At 50.4% G+C, this 14,843-nt stretch overlaps 6 protein-coding genes across 6 annotated transcripts; 2 read left to right on the top strand and 4 right to left on the bottom strand.

The window, feature by feature from the left end:
• Nucleotides 1-755: 755 nt before the first annotated feature.
• PMZ80_003426 (uncharacterized protein) lies at nucleotides 756-3,590 on the bottom strand (the record flags this gene model as incomplete). The annotated part of the gene is made up of 1 exon (XM_064871855.1): nucleotides 756-3,590. The coding sequence occupies one exon, from the start codon at nucleotides 3,588-3,590 to the stop codon at nucleotides 756-758; it is 2,835 nt and encodes a 944-aa protein (XP_064732235.1).
• Nucleotides 3,591-4,413: 823 nt separating this feature from the next.
• Nucleotides 4,414-4,851, top strand: PMZ80_003427 (uncharacterized protein; the record flags this gene model as incomplete). Its single annotated transcript, XM_064871856.1, has 1 exon — nucleotides 4,414-4,851. One exon carries the CDS (start codon nucleotides 4,414-4,416, stop codon nucleotides 4,849-4,851), a length of 438 nt encoding a protein of 145 aa, XP_064732236.1.
• Nucleotides 4,852-6,192: 1,341 nt separating this feature from the next.
• On the top strand, nucleotides 6,193-7,835 carry VMA2 (Vacuolar ATP synthase subunit B; the record flags this gene model as incomplete). Its single annotated transcript, XM_064871857.1, has 3 exons — nucleotides 6,193-6,444; nucleotides 6,493-6,654; nucleotides 6,705-7,835. The coding sequence occupies 3 exons, from the start codon at nucleotides 6,193-6,195 to the stop codon at nucleotides 7,833-7,835; spliced, it is 1,545 nt and encodes a 514-aa protein (XP_064732237.1).
• Nucleotides 7,836-8,686: 851 nt separating this feature from the next.
• PMZ80_003429 (uncharacterized protein) lies at nucleotides 8,687-9,400 on the bottom strand (the record flags this gene model as incomplete). Its single annotated transcript, XM_064871858.1, has 2 exons — nucleotides 8,687-9,339; nucleotides 9,397-9,400. 2 exons carry the CDS (start codon nucleotides 9,398-9,400, stop codon nucleotides 8,687-8,689), a joined length of 657 nt encoding a protein of 218 aa, XP_064732238.1.
• Nucleotides 9,401-9,463: 63 nt separating this feature from the next.
• On the bottom strand, nucleotides 9,464-10,429 carry PMZ80_003430 (uncharacterized protein; the record flags this gene model as incomplete). Its single annotated transcript, XM_064871859.1, has 1 exon — nucleotides 9,464-10,429. The coding sequence occupies one exon, from the start codon at nucleotides 10,427-10,429 to the stop codon at nucleotides 9,464-9,466; it is 966 nt and encodes a 321-aa protein (XP_064732239.1).
• A 760-nt stretch (nucleotides 10,430-11,189) lies between these two features.
• Nucleotides 11,190-13,932, bottom strand: BDF1 (transcription initiation at TATA-containing promoter protein; the record flags this gene model as incomplete). The annotated part of the gene is made up of 2 exons (XM_064871860.1): nucleotides 11,190-13,845; nucleotides 13,898-13,932. The coding sequence occupies 2 exons, from the start codon at nucleotides 13,930-13,932 to the stop codon at nucleotides 11,190-11,192; spliced, it is 2,691 nt and encodes an 896-aa protein (XP_064732240.1).
• Nucleotides 13,933-14,843: the final 911 nt, after the last annotated feature.

A 14,843-nucleotide genomic window follows, 5' to 3' on the forward strand; every position in this document is an offset into this window, starting at 1 on the left:
GTCTTTTTGCCGGTGCCGAGGTAGTGGATAGATAGCTTGGAGGTGCTGAAGTATCGCCGCCATCGCTACTGGTGGCAGTAACGGTCCCCCTGCTTCCACCACTTCTCGTAATGGAGCTGCGATCATCGTGCACCATCTTTGACCTAGCAGGGGTCGCAGGAGAGTCCGTGTCCCCGATGATATCATTGCGAAGGTCGGTTCGATGGCGAGAGGCAAATCTAGCTACCTATCGTTCACGTCAGTACGATCTCATGCACGTTGACGGGCAGCATACATAGTTCTCGACTTCTCGTCGACTTTGTACAGGGTCGGTCCAGAACTTGAGGGTAGAAGAGGATCGACTGCGTCTCGAGCCTTAAGAAGTGTTAGCACCATGGTTTGAGCACATAGGCGCAGAGACCTACTTCCAGCGACATCAAAATGCCCCACACGTGTTGCAAGACCGGATAGATTCGCGTTGTGCCGGACCATTCGCGGTCAAAGATAGGGTGGCAGATTCGACCGTGCTGTAGGAGCGTTAGCAAGTCCCTTAGCTGATCGTTCTGTCAGACGTACCTTGGTGATGTTGGGATGGAGCATTGGTGTAATAAACCGCGCTGACGGCGGCTTAACAGGAAATTCGGTCCCGATCTCGAGGTAAAGCATGAAGGCACCATTGGCATAAGGTGAAGCTGGCGGTCCTTGCATTACAACTTTCCAGAACCCCATATTGCTCTCGCTAGAAAAAGACAGTGTCTAGATTCCGGTATTGAGTGCTATGAAGGGGGGAAAGAACTCTCTACCTGCTCCCAGCTAATAGATAGCAATATGCTAGACAAAGAACTCTTCTGTTCATCGTATGCAGGTTGCCACTCTTCTTCATTTATAACTTCCCGAGCCGGTATCCCTCTTATAGCCACTTTCTTCCATCTGAGATTTCCTTCGCTCACATACACATCCATGTACTCGTGGGGGTTTCTCACCATTTCCTTCACCTCGCTGAGAATGATTCGAGCGCTGCCACTAGCACCAAATGTAGTTCCCGTGATCTCTGTGGAAGTCGATCGAGTTGACATTGCGTGAACCGACCCAGCCGTCTTACTGCCTTGATTGGTCTGGCGTGTCAAGAAGCGATCAGCGTCTCGCAAGGCAATGAAATGATCGTCATGATGGGGGTGGGGTCTGCAAGGTGGGAATTCGTAGGCAGTTGACATGTCCTTAGATTTTGGCAAGTACTCCTCCCACGACTGAGAAGGGCTCCATGGCAACTTGACGATGTCCGGCCGCGTTCGTATGTCCACCAGGGTCTCTAATAAGAAGATTTGAAAGAAGCCTTGCTGTGTTCCCGGGGCAAACGCGTATCCACCCGTCGCTTTGGAAATTTTGAAAAGCTCTTTTGTGAAATTAGTACCAATGACGACCGAGTCCAGAACGATATCGTTGTCGAGCAAGTCCTGGCCTACGGACTCGGGGAAATGACCTGAGTCATTGTCCTCGCCGTCAGTCAACAGTATGATGCGACATTGAACACCCGGGTGGGCCTCCTTCAGCTTGCAGAGCATCTCTGTGGCTTTGTCAATACCGTCAAATATCGCAGTTTGCGTTTGTGGTTTGAGCTTTTCCACGCTATCCTCGAAGTTGAGGTGCACAGGAGTCAGCGCTTGCCTTACCGTGACCTGCGACTCGGCAGAAAACGTGACGAGACCAAGGTAGGTTGATAAGCGTAGTGCAGAGACTCGCAGCGCCAGGTTTTTGAAGAATTCTTTGACCTCCGTAAGACGACTCGGGAGGACACCCGTAGTAGTAACCCAGCCATCCTCCATAGCACTCTCCATGCTGTAGCTGGTGTCCATACACACCACGACTGCTTCGTCCGGTGTCACAAATTCGGTCGCCCCATGAATTTGATCGCCCCAGGCGTCCACCTCGAATGTGCGGTTCTTCTTCCTGTCTGCAAGTATAGGTTCCAATTTTTGTGTGAGGTATTGCCCCGGGTTGGTGTCTTTCAGGACTTCCTTTTTCTGGACTGCGTCCCAAGTGAAGAATCGCTTCTCGGAGCATTGGTAATATTCCTGGTCGTACAGGGATACATAACCTGCAGAGCTCAGAGTTATGAGGGGGAGCTCACTAGCAAGGCAGGCACCGAGTTGCAAAGGTCCGACCATTCTGAAGTTCTTGGAGGATGCCGTAGTCTGAAGAAGAAGATCAAAGTCGCTAGGTTGGACAGCCTGCAACTTCTTGTGGGTGACCATTTCCTTCCAGATCCCCAGCTGAAAGTAGTAGTTCCACGATGGTGAGAAGCTTTTGTGCATTGCGCGTCCGAGAAAAATTGCTAGTGCCTCGTCCTTTCTGTCCAGTGCAATTACCAGCTCCTCGATATTACTAGCAATAGAATCGTTTGTGACGGATATTTTCACATCATACTTGTGAGGCAGCAAGCCGGACAGAAGCAAATCTTGGTCCTTTCTGCCTTTGATCTGTACTTTATGGGCTGTGAGCAAGACCCCAGGCTCAAGAGCAGACAACCACGCGACGACCTGGCGAGACGACTCCAGGGCCATCTCTAGGGCGGCACATATCCATGATGGCACAATTTGCAAGCATAGGATGTGCAAAGCATAAGCAAACACCCGAAGACTGGACGCGCATGTTGACTCTTCGACGTTCGATTCGTAGAGGTGCCTGAAGGCAATCGAGAGAGGAGGAAAGTGGGTCAACTCGAACAGCGTCCCCAAGACCTTGTCAAGAGTGCAGCTGCCAGTCTTGATCTCCTTGACAAGCATTTTGAGACTTGTCACAAGTGTACACACACCTCTGGTGGTTGTGCCAAAACCCCATAGACTTTTCAAATCTGTGCTTTCGTTCACGTCTGAGATGCTGATGCGTTCCTCGGACATATCAACGTCGACGAAGACGTCCAGAGGTTGGCTTTTGCTTCCATGAATTTTCAGATCATGTAGGCTCAGTGAATTATTTTTGGCACCCAACTGACAGTCTTTGAGAAATAGATTCACCTTTCTAGAAGGGTCGTCTGAATTCTCTGCTTTGCCGAAACGTGCGACAGCGATGTTGTAGAATTGATGAAGCGTGATATTCCCAGGAACCACAGAATCATCTGCTTGTATGGCGGACAGTCGAGTGTGGAAAATAGCATCTTCGAGAGTGATCCAGCGAACATAGATGCCGTTCTTTTCTGTATTTCCTGCTTCAGCTCTTTCAGTACCAGTAGGATTTGATCGGGGGTTTGGAGTAGTTGCTGATCGTGATCGGTCATCATCTAAAGAACACAAGTTGAACGTGCTAGCCTCTGTAAGATCTAGAACCTCGAGTAGTGAATCTTCTCCACAGAGGGTGATAGCAGGAGCTCCAACAGTCTGCAGGAAGGTGTCCTCCACAGTGGCTTGGAATCCAAATTTGACTGCACGTTGCAATGCTTTCTCGTGGAGGTCGTGAATGGTCGATGTCTGTGCGACGGGAACATAGTACTTCATACCATTCTCTAGTTGTACAAATACTCGAGCCAAATCAGGTTTGGTAGACCTGGACAAGTGAGACCAAGAGAGATGTTCGCTAGGTGAAGGGGACGCCTGGTCCTTTCTCGTGTTGGCCATCTCGAATATGGAAGCGACTGTGATCACAGCAACGGTTCGGTAGAACGAAAAAGGTTATCAACTTGCCTATGTGAGCTTGAAGTGAACAGGAAAAAGCGATAGGCTGAGGCAAGTGGTTTTAAAACCGCGTCCCTTCACCCAGCTAGTTTGTCACTTACACAAACAACTTCAAACATGCACTCATCGTGCTAGCGGCCTCAACATCGCTCCTTCTGGTTTCTACTCTGCCCCCTACCTACCCGCCATAATTAAACAACGATATGATTCCAACGAAAACACCTCATTATTCCACCCCCTTGAGGGACAAGCCCGTCATCAAGGCTTACGCATGAAGGCGGGTTCTTTCATTAGCAGACACTTTTGCCAGACCGGCGGGCGTACCTACCTTGAGAGCTCAGCAGCGGTGCTTAATTGTAGATTGCATCCTAGAAATGAGTTCATGCACCGTCGTGCAATCTAGGCAAAGCCGCTTTCCCTGGTTGAAATAAACCCGTGGTGTACATCAAGGATGTGCCACCTCGTCAATTTTTCTTTGGATGGTATTCATTTCTCGCCAACGTTCTTTGGCTCGTGGCTGTTTGTCTTGTAATTGTAGAAGTCATGAAGGTTGATGACGACTACGGACAACATGAACCTCGAAGTTTGGCGAACGAATTATCTTTACGCTATACTATAGTGGGCTAGCTTTGATAGACACGTACAGTCTCTGACGCGTCTGGCCGTCTACCTACTTCCTAGTATGTGCATTGATCCCGTCCCAAACGCCTGAACAGTGTGCTCAAGAAAGCAAGTCGATTTTGATTGTTGTTGCCGGCGCTGCATCATGCCGGCAGCAGAAATCATTCGAAGCACCAATACGTACACTGGAAAGCAGGATAATCCTCTTCCAGAACTGCTTCACACCCCTGCTGGACTAGCTATCCTGGAAATACAAGGCACGATTCATGCTCCCCTCCCAGAATCCAACAACTCGAACGCGACGGAGATTGGTCGACTGGAGTTCCCTCTCTACGAAGGAGACGGCAGAAACGCATCGGAAGGCCAGTGGATGAAGAAAGTTCACCTATACATTGGCAAGCACCAACGACTTTCTGGCGAGGTCAAGAAGCTAGCAAAGCCGTTGGTCGTGCTCGACAAAGGTGTTGGAGACTCGAACGCAAACAATGACACGATGAATAGAGAAGGAGCGCAGTTGAAGATCCTTGCTATCATCAAGCATAAAATCTTGTTCTCTAGCCGTCCTGAGCCAGTGGGCATGTGATACTGCTATGATGTGGCAGTACCTCATGTAAAGTGTTGTACTACTTCCCTCAAGGCAAGTATACAGGAAGATGACGTGAAATACTTCGCTGGCCATCGCAACGCATGGATGAACATGGCGTGAGTATCCACCAATGCAATTCCCAGCGCCCGAGCTTATCCTTTCAGAGCCATGTCGTCCTTTCCAGATGGGAGTGCAGTCACGTCATGCCACCTGCCAACCACGAGCAAACTGATACCAGGCGTCCGCAGCGGAAGTCGAGACCGAGCTTTAGGACCGAGGGCCACTGGAATTGAGCAAACAATGCAGCACTACCCTTCCTACAACTGAGGTACAATTGAGCCAGCGGTTGCTTTGCAAGCACTGGTCGTTGTCGGAGGATGGACTCGAGCATACGCAGCTCCAGGAACGCGCGTGGACCGCAATACGTCGATGTACATGGACATGGAAAACGAGACAGTTATAAGTGACAGGCTTGATCTCGGCGAGATTAGTCCAGACGTCTTTCTCCATGTAAGCATCCCCACTCTGCTCAGCATAGCACAGACTGACGGGCACTAGCACGAGAGCCGGCAGCTCGCAACCAGAACACGCTTCAGGCAGTCTGTCCTTGAGGATTCACTGATGAGAGGGATGTTGGCAGAGGAATTATACTCGGCTACCAAGCGGCTGTTTGGTTATACCCTCCCGGGCACGTGATGACAGTCTCCGGGCTGGCTTGATCGCGGCAGATACAAAGGATGATTCGAGAGCTGGTAGCAAGAGTCATCGAGTAGACATAGCTATTCACATCCTTCAATGGTGTTTGTGAGGGACTACATAGACTGATACCATACGGGCTTTCGGCAAGCTAGCTTGCCTGCTATTCGATAGGATCCGGACGTAGGTTGATACAATTCTTTAACCACAGGCAAATGTGATCTTCGGCATTCTATGCTATCTTCAGTATCACATGATGTTTCCGCATATTTATTAGATGCACAAAGGTCAAGTGCATCCACCGTAGAGAGGGTGCGACATGTGTTTAAAGAGAGGCACGCCCGGCGTGGGTGGCACGTGAAACAGGCGCTGGCAGGAGCGACCGCCTCAATAATTTGGCGCAGTCGTCATAGTACCAATTGGGAAGCAGTATCAGTGCCATCATTCTTTCCTTGGCTGCAGGGCTGGAGCTCGCTGCTATCGCATTTCGTCTAAACATCTTGCATAACGAATTGCCTGCAACCCTATATCTTCGTCTAACTGGTACTTCGGACTTTGTGCCCTTTGTTGGTGCTTCGAAGCTCTCCATAGGCGCTTCGCCCGACCTGAAAATCCCACCCCCTTCACAGCACCGTAGCCAAGATGGCGCCTTCGTCGGAAGCTGGGCTCGATGCACGCATGACTTCGATCAAGCCTCGACTGAAGTACAACACCATTGGTGGCATCAACGGCCCTCTAGTCATCCTCGACAATGTCAAGTTTCCAAGGTACAACGAAATCGTCAGCTTGACCCTACCAGATGGCTCAGAGCGAAGTGGTCAAGTGCTGGAAGCACGAGGAAGCCGAGCTGTCGTCCAGGTGTTCGAAGGTACAACAGGTATCGATGTCAAGAAGGTATACGGTGAGCCTACAAGAACACGGAACAAAACTGATTGGTTATAGACGAAAGTTGAGTTCACCGGACACAGCTTGAAGCTTGGTGTTTCAGAAGACATGATGGGTCGAGTCTTCGATGGCTCAGGAAGAGCTATAGACAAGGGCCCGAAGGTGCTGGCTGAAGACTACCTCGACATCAACGGCAGCCCTATCAACCCATACTCGAGAGTGAGCAACACCACAATCAAGCCGGACCAGTGACATTAACAGAAATATAGGTGTATCCCGAAGAGATGATCTCCACTGGTATCTCTGCCATCGATACCATGAACTCCGTCGCTCGAGGTCAAAAGATTCCTATCTTCTCCTCCGCCGGTCTTCCTCACAACGAAATTGCAGCTCAGATCTGTCGACAGGCAGGTTTGGTCAACCAGCCGAACAAGGGTGTGCACGACGGACATGAGGAGAACTTCTCTATTGTCTTCGGTGCTATGGGTGTGAACATGGAAACCGCCCGATTCTTCCAGAGAGACTTCGAAGAGAACGGCTCTATGGAGCGTGTCACATTGTTCATGAACTTGGCCAGCGACCCTACGATCGAGCGTATCATCACACCTCGTCTAGCGTTGACAACGGCAGAGTACTACGCCTACCAACTCGAGAAGCACGTTCTGGTCATCCTCACAGATTTGTCATCATACTGCGACGCTTTACGAGAAGTGTCTGCCGCAAGAGAAGAAGTGCCAGGTCGACGTGGTTACCCAGGTTACATGTACACTGATTTGTCCACTATCTACGAAAGAGCTGGACGTGTCGAGGGCAGGAATGGTTCCATTACACAGATCCCCATCTTGACTATGCCCAACGATGACATTACACATCCTATTCCTGATCTGACGGGTTACATTACGGAGGGTCAGATCTTCGTCGACCGACAACTCTACAACAAGGGCATCTACCCACCAATCAACGTGCTGCCATCGCTCTCTCGGTTGATGAAGTCCGCCATTGGTGAAGGTCTGACACGAAAAGATCACGGTGACGTCTCGAACCAGCTGTACGCCAAATATGCCATTGGTAGAGATGCAGCATCGATGAAGGCTGTCGTTGGTGAGGAGGCCCTGTCGTCTGAGGACAAGTTGTCACTCGAGTTCTTGGAGAAGTTCGAAAGGAACTTCATCAACCAGTCTCCATACGAGAAGCGATCGATCTTCGACTCACTTGACCTTGGCTGGAACTTGCTCAGGATCTTCCCCAAAGAACTGCTCAACAGAATACCTGCTAAAGTTCTGGATGAGTTCTACGCGAGGAAGGGCAAGGGCGCTGAGAAGAAGGGCAACAAGGATACGAAGGACAACACGAAGGATGACAAGCAGGTCAACGGCGAAAGTGAAGATTTGTTGTCGTAGGCGGTTCGGCTTTTGTGCCAGCACACCACATGATCGTTCTGAGGCGAGCAATCTGATATGCATTACTTGGGCGGTAGCGCGAATCAAGAAAGCCTTGAACATTCTTACATGCGTAACTTGTAAAAGACATTGTGTATCGACGAATGGTCCTAACAAGCATACTGTAGTGATGTGCTATGATAAGGCCGTTTAGCACTCTGCGAACAAGTCCATCATCGCAGCAGCCTCGACCACGTCCAGAGGTTCAGGGATCATTGATAGATTCCGAACACGTCCCAAGCGGCGGCTGTCAGACAACCATTTCAGCACCTTTTGCTTTCCAGCGTGGACGTCTGCGAGAATTTGGTCTTGCTACGAGGCTCCTGCCAAACTCACTTTCAATGTTTCTTCTTCCGTAGTTGGTGACAGCTTGATTGGACTAGCATTCCACAGAAGGAGAGAGTTACCACGACGTCGGTATACTCGAGCATAAACAGAATCAAGACCGTGACCCGTGATAGAGATAGCAAATAAGCAGTTCGTCGTGGCAGGTATATTCATTCATCAGACCACGGCCTCGACTACCGCAACGATATCTCCCTTGTGCTCATCGACCAACCTACGACCTCGTCCTCACGGACAAACAGCCAGACTCGATCCGGTGGCACCCGACTAGCATCTTAAGGCATCCGACTTCCGCCACTTCTCAAGATTGCACTCCTCGGTTCAAGTCGTGCTTGGCAGTTCCGCATTCGGTGCCTCCGCCGGTATCCGCACCCACCCGTGCGATGCTTTCACCCCTATTCGTCTGCCAACCTGCATCGTATACCTCCGCTCCGCCCAAGTTCCCGTCTATAACCAGACAATCGCGATCATTCTTCCTCGGGTCTGACATATTCGGTAGACTTGACGTCGTAGTTCCCCAACAATCCCGTCAAGACCTCGGATCGTTTTGTCTCGGTACTCAGATCGATCGTCCAGCTCACGCCAGTATATTCTAGGATATCCGATCGGGCCTCAAAGCACTTCAGTATAGCCTCGACATCACATATGGCGCGATCGGGCTGTCGCTCGTTCAAAGGCCTCTCTTCGAGCTGTTCATCCCAGCATTCGACTGTGCCTAAGTCATTCACATGCTCGGACATCGAGGGTGCAGACTGTCGGATTGCCTGGCTGTAGAAGACTTCAATCGAGCGTTTCTTCTTGATCGATCGAGCTAGCCGTTTCTGCACAAACGCGAGCAGTCGAATGCTCTCGGCTGTAGGGTTCAACCTGTTTGCCAGGAACAGGAAGTACTCCGCTTTGAACAGATGGTCCATTTCGTTGCGCGCAACATCCTCATCACCAGAGCGGCTATCATCTAGGTCAAAAGGCATCCTGCCCACTGGGCAAAGGACGCCTTGGATCAGGTATCTTCCACTTTGCCGCAGGTTCGCCCTTGTGCGAACAGTCCGATGTTGAAGGGTGACAGGAAGAGGAAGAGCCTTGTGCCAGCCATTGCGCCAGTGTGCACATTCAAAGTAAGCTAAAGCCACTTGGTATTCAGCTCGCAGCATCAATGAGATGTACTGCTCCTGCTGACTCATAGCCGGTAACGTCGTCCACTCAGCAGGAAAATAGAAGGTATTGCCGGGGTCGTCTCGACGCTCTCACAATACCTGCAGTTTTGTACAATCGCGATATCGAATTCGAAGCATTATGAGATTCCGTGCTGCCTGCATTCGTAGTAGGTCTGCATGTATCCATAGTATGGCGACATTTGGTTCATTCATTTTGTCGAACGTGTCATATGCCTCTTCGTAGTCCAGAAGTTCTCCATCGTTGTACTCTAGAAGTTTATACACTTCTGCGTCTTCGTGCCGTTTAAGTCCTTGGATGGCGAACTCCCTCAGGGCTGCAAGGTGGTTAATATGGGTGGCGCCGGAATCATTGGCCCCTAGATCCGCTGCGAGTCGAGCATGGAAGTCCACCGGTATCCTTTCTGACGGTCCCTTGACCGTAATTCTAGTAAGATCATGTCGGATAAAGGTGAGATATTGTAGAAGATAAGTCTGCGAGACGTGGTGAGGTCGACTAGGATTCAGCTCAATGCTAACGACTGACGTCGAGCTCATCTGTAACAGATTGCGTAGTGAACTAAGATTCCGCATATCCAACGGAAACAGTGCTTTCCATACACCCGGTCTAAACTGCTCGTTGTCGGAGACATCGTCGTTGCGTATGAGGATGCGTACACGTGGCACAATGTCTTCCAGTCCTGGCAGGGATGATAGGCCTGGAGCAACTCCGAAGGCTTGCAGACGGCTTGCGCACTCTTGACCTGTATATTCATCGATTGAATACGTGGTTTCTACGTAGCACCACGGAAATTTGTGCAGGAACGCGCTGTGGGAAATGTCGTACATATGCTTGCTAACCAGAGCGAGACTGGTGTGTAGCCTCGCGCAATCGAAATGTTTAGGAACTTTGTCGTCGTCTAGGAGCGCGAAAGTCGCAATCTTCTTCAAAATCTCATTTGGTAGATCCGTCAAGTTCAGCCGCTGTGACTTCGTGGTATCTCTCTTTTGGCGTTTCCTGGGTTGCTTTGACTCGGTAGCGGCGCGCTTTCGTGGCATGATGTCCGACGCCGCCTCAATTGGCGGAACAGAGAATCAGTGCGGACTCGATGAGCTGTTCGGGCGGGCAGGCTATTGCAATCGATTCATACTCATGGTCAACACATTGAAACCTTAGTGGCACTGGTGACATTGTTGCTTCTGTTTGCGGGTCACCGCTTTGTTTAGGGTCAACAATGGATGAAGGGGGTGTTATACATGGCGAGTAAACAATGGTAAGTTCACGAATACACGGAACAAACAGCGACACCTACCTGTGGCTGGATATGGATTGTACTTGGATCCTACGGCGCAAAGTCGATGACAAAGTTGAGGGACAAGTCGAATTGAGCTTCTCACGGTCCGCAAGTCGAAAGGCAATGGACGTCTGCATGTCGATCATGCTGGCATCTGGCTGTGTGCCGCAAGTGCTGATCCAGCGTATAAACCATTAGTCTGGCTGCTATCGATTGACTATTTGCACGCCCTATCTGACTGATCATTGCGTAGTAGAAAAGAAGAGAATGAAGGCTTGCAGTGCAGTCCGAAATGCAGTGGCCACCTGCTCGGCGGACCTCGGTCAAATGATAATGCGCACTGTATGCGCTTTCCGTTGCCGACAGCTACATTTTGGGAGGAGGGCAAAGTGTTCAGAAATTCTTTCAGCAAAACACGCTTGCATGCAATTCAACTACGAGCACAATGCTACTTGCGCAAAGCTAAACTGCTCCTATACTGAAGGCTAATCATAACCTTTCACGCCTCCTCGACGAGGATCTTCTCACTCCTCTTCACTCTCTTCGTTCGACTCGTCGTCATCTGATGCCTCAGCACCCGTCTCTATAGATTGCACGGCATCAGATGAGCCAGCTTCGTAATGATGAAGTGTCCCTTTCAGCTTGGCGATTTGTGCCTCTTGCTCATGCTTCGACATAGACTTGTTCTTTTTCTTGCTGACTTCTTTGGGAGCGTACTCTTGCTCCTTTGGTTCGTCTGGTGGAGGACCAGCATATTTCTTGACAAAGGCGAGCAGTTTGAGTAACGCATGGTTCGGAACTTCTTCGATATCGAGTTCGATCTCGCCTTGTTCGCTGCCTGCAAGGGTTGGCACACTGTTCTGAATGATCTTGAGTGCCTCTTGCATGGGTCGCTCTGGCAACATTGCGATGCCGTTCGAAATGTATTGCTTCTCGGCGAATGTAACGTAGCGATCCTTCTCCGGCTTTCCTTTCTTTGCAGGCTTTTTGGCCTTGTCTTTTGGCTGGAGACCAGGAAACTTGGTGACTGGGGCCTGTTTCTTGTCCTTTCTCTTCTTGTCTGCCTTCTTGCTTGGAGCTCCAGGAGACTTCTTTTTGTTCTTCAGCGAGGCCATCTGGCTTTGGATCAGCTCGATTTGTGCCTGAAGCTTTGAAACTTGGTCTTCTTCCTCATCATCACTCTCTGCTTCTTCATCACTCTCCTCGTCTTCATCGTCATCGCCGCCAACACTAGCTGGCTCGGAGTCTGGCTCACGTGCAGTGATCCAATCTTGTTTCTTGGTCCACTCCTGGTTGAAGAGTCGTTCGAGTTCTTGACCCCTGGAGTAGACATAGTCGCCTTCAGGGTTGAATTTGTAACAGTTCTTGAATATCAGTCGCACATCCTCTTCGAAGTCCTTAGCCTTTTCGTACAAGCCATTGTCCAGCTTTTGGCGGACAGTGCTTAGATCCATGGGCTTCTTGATGACCTGGAAATAAGTCGGAATATTCAATGCCACTGGGTCAACAGGATGTGTGAAATATTGATTTGCAGCCCAATGCTTGGAAGAGCTGATGGTCTTGAGTACCTCGTCAGAGAATCGTAACTCCAGTTCATATTTCTTCTTCTTTGGTCTGGCGCCGCCAAAGTCAGAGTTTCGCTTGGGAGGGACAATGGCTCGCTTCGGCCGACCATCGATAGTGGAATCTCTTCTGATCAATGGCATACCATTTGGATCAGGTGCAAATGTCGCAGGAGAGGGTGCCTTGGGGGATGCTGCTTTGCCAGTAACAGATTGCCGTCGTGGTGGAGGAGCCCTGACTGGATCGAGCTTTGGCTTAGCGGCCTTCTTTTCGGATTTGGTTTGCTCGGCGATCGTCGCAGGAGGCAGTTGAACCATTTGGTTATTGAACGAGGTCTCCATCTTGCGAGCTGACTGTGTAACGGGATGGTCCATGCCATTAAAGGCGACACAATTGGCTATTATCTGGTGAAAGTCGTCTTTGAAAGCTTGTACAGATGTGTATTGGTTGTTCTTGAGATTATTATCGATAGTGCCCAGATCCATTGGGTTCTTGACCACCTCAGGATAGGTTGGAAGTTTCATTGTCACCCAATCAACGGGAACTCTGAAGGCACTAGATGCATTGCTCTTTTTCAGGTTCGATATGACCTTCTTCATATGCTGTAGTCTCACAGCTGTCACACCATCTTCAGCGTTATCCTGCGTTGGAGGATCAGACGACGCCGCGGCTGGCGCAGGGCTTTCAGGCATCTTGAAGCTTCTTTGTTCAGATAACGGCCTATCCTCATCGGTTCTGATGCGCTTTACGGCTGGTTCATCGGCATTGTCCTCTTCTCTTTCGTGAGTCTGCTTGACTGGCTGCGCAGGCGCATCTGTCATTTCTTGGTCTTCTTGGGCTGCTGGCACTGCTACTGCAGGACTGGGCACTGGATCAGCAGGCTGCTCTTCAGGCACGACAGATTCAGTTGTCTCGGCTGGAGGTGCTATTGAGCCAGCCTGAGGTTGCGCAGGAAGTTCGGCTGGCGCAGGCACCGGCGCCGGAGGTGGTGACTTCTGTGCAGGGATAGTGTCTTCTGGCTGACTCGGAAGCTGCGATGTCACATTTGTTGTGTCTTCCATCGCATCTGCTTTGTTGTCCATCTCGTGCTTCTGAGCTTCAACTGTCGCAACAGCTTCGGACGACAACGCATCTGCGTGAGGCGCGGTTCGCAAGTCAGATTCTGGCGCTTGTTCAGGCATTGGCGCAGATCGTTCAATAGGTTCTGTAAGGAGAGGTTTGTTTTCGGTTGCGCTCGAAGGTTGAAGGTCGGATTGTGTTGATGCTGGAAGACCAGAATCAGCGAAAGATGTATCTGTTGATTTTGGCAGCCCATCTATAGTTTCTGCGGAGCCTGGAGCGTGTCCGTTGACTCTTACTTGAGCGTCACTAGGTGGGGGTAGTGCAGGTTCATTGACATTATGAAGTGAAACTTCAGTCCCAGAAGGCACAGATTCACTTTTCAGCGCTGATATCGACTCTGCCGCCTGCACTGGCTTCGTGATGGTCGCGACATCTAGATCTGGCGCATCTTGTTTTAATTGCGAGGCTTCGGCATTCGAAATCGTGGCTGCTACGTTTGCTGTCGCATGCGACACTTCGGGCTGATTCGCGGAGGATTCGAACTGTGTGGGTAGGCTAGTGACGTATTAGGAATATTTGCATGTCCACTCTGACTGTGTCTACTCACCCGTTAGCCTCCAACTGAGCTTCCACTTCGGCCATGGCTGGATGCAACTGTGGCTTTCGGACCAGCCGACAGGGAAAGATGAAAGAGTATTAAATGATGCGCCGGCGCCTAGTGTGCTTATCGCGCAATCAACACGAGGAGCTGAAAGAGTGGAAGCCTTAGCCGAGCTCAGATATATTCGACCGGAAGTATAGAATAGAGGTGAGTCGAGGACTCGGAATGCGGTGGGGTCGGATGTTTATACACGGTCTTGCGTGGCAGTTGCGACCTGCTGACACAATCAAGTGGCAACAGCGAGCCGGCAGTAGCCACCCGATGGCGATGGCCTAAGGACCAGGTGTGTTAACAGTGAGAGGCGACCTTGATTTCGTGTCGAACACTGAAGGTCATGTGACAATAAAGAAATAGTGCCAAGCCCGACTTTGTTTTGATCTTCTTCTGCCCAATTCCGTCCAATGCATCAACTCATTGACGCGTCATCAACGATTTTCGATGAAAGCAAGAGAATATCACAGTCCGGATGCACTTGCACACAATAATGCGCGACCGTTGATGTGGTGCGATAATGGTAGTATATGATGGAGGTGGAAGAGGTATACCGAGGACGCGCAATTACTAGCGTGTTTGGCGCGGTCGCGTATGAGTCGATTTTTGGGGGTTGAGGGAAAGAGAGTCGTTGGGTTGCGCTGAGGGGCATTCATCCTTTAAAGCTTCGGCCTGCGCAAAGGTGGCCCAGAGGGATTCTGAGATCACGCCAAGCCTCCCTTTCCTCTTTGGGTTAACTCGGAGTCTAGCAAGTGGAGTAAGCAAAACTTTGATCACCATCGCAGCTGCCTTGAGCGCTCAATCACCTCTCCTATTTTCTCCTCTCTCTCAGTTGACGCGTCCTGAAGCTCTTTTGACACCAGCCACACCTGCCGTTTCCGCCCTTGTAAATGCGCAGTCA

This window comes from Knufia obscura (assembly GCF_036327395.1).
Source record: "Knufia obscura strain CCFEE 5817 isolate CBS 148926 chromosome Unknown scaffold_3, whole genome shotgun sequence".
Taxonomy (NCBI): Eukaryota; Fungi; Ascomycota; class Eurotiomycetes; order Chaetothyriales; family Trichomeriaceae; genus Knufia; species Knufia obscura.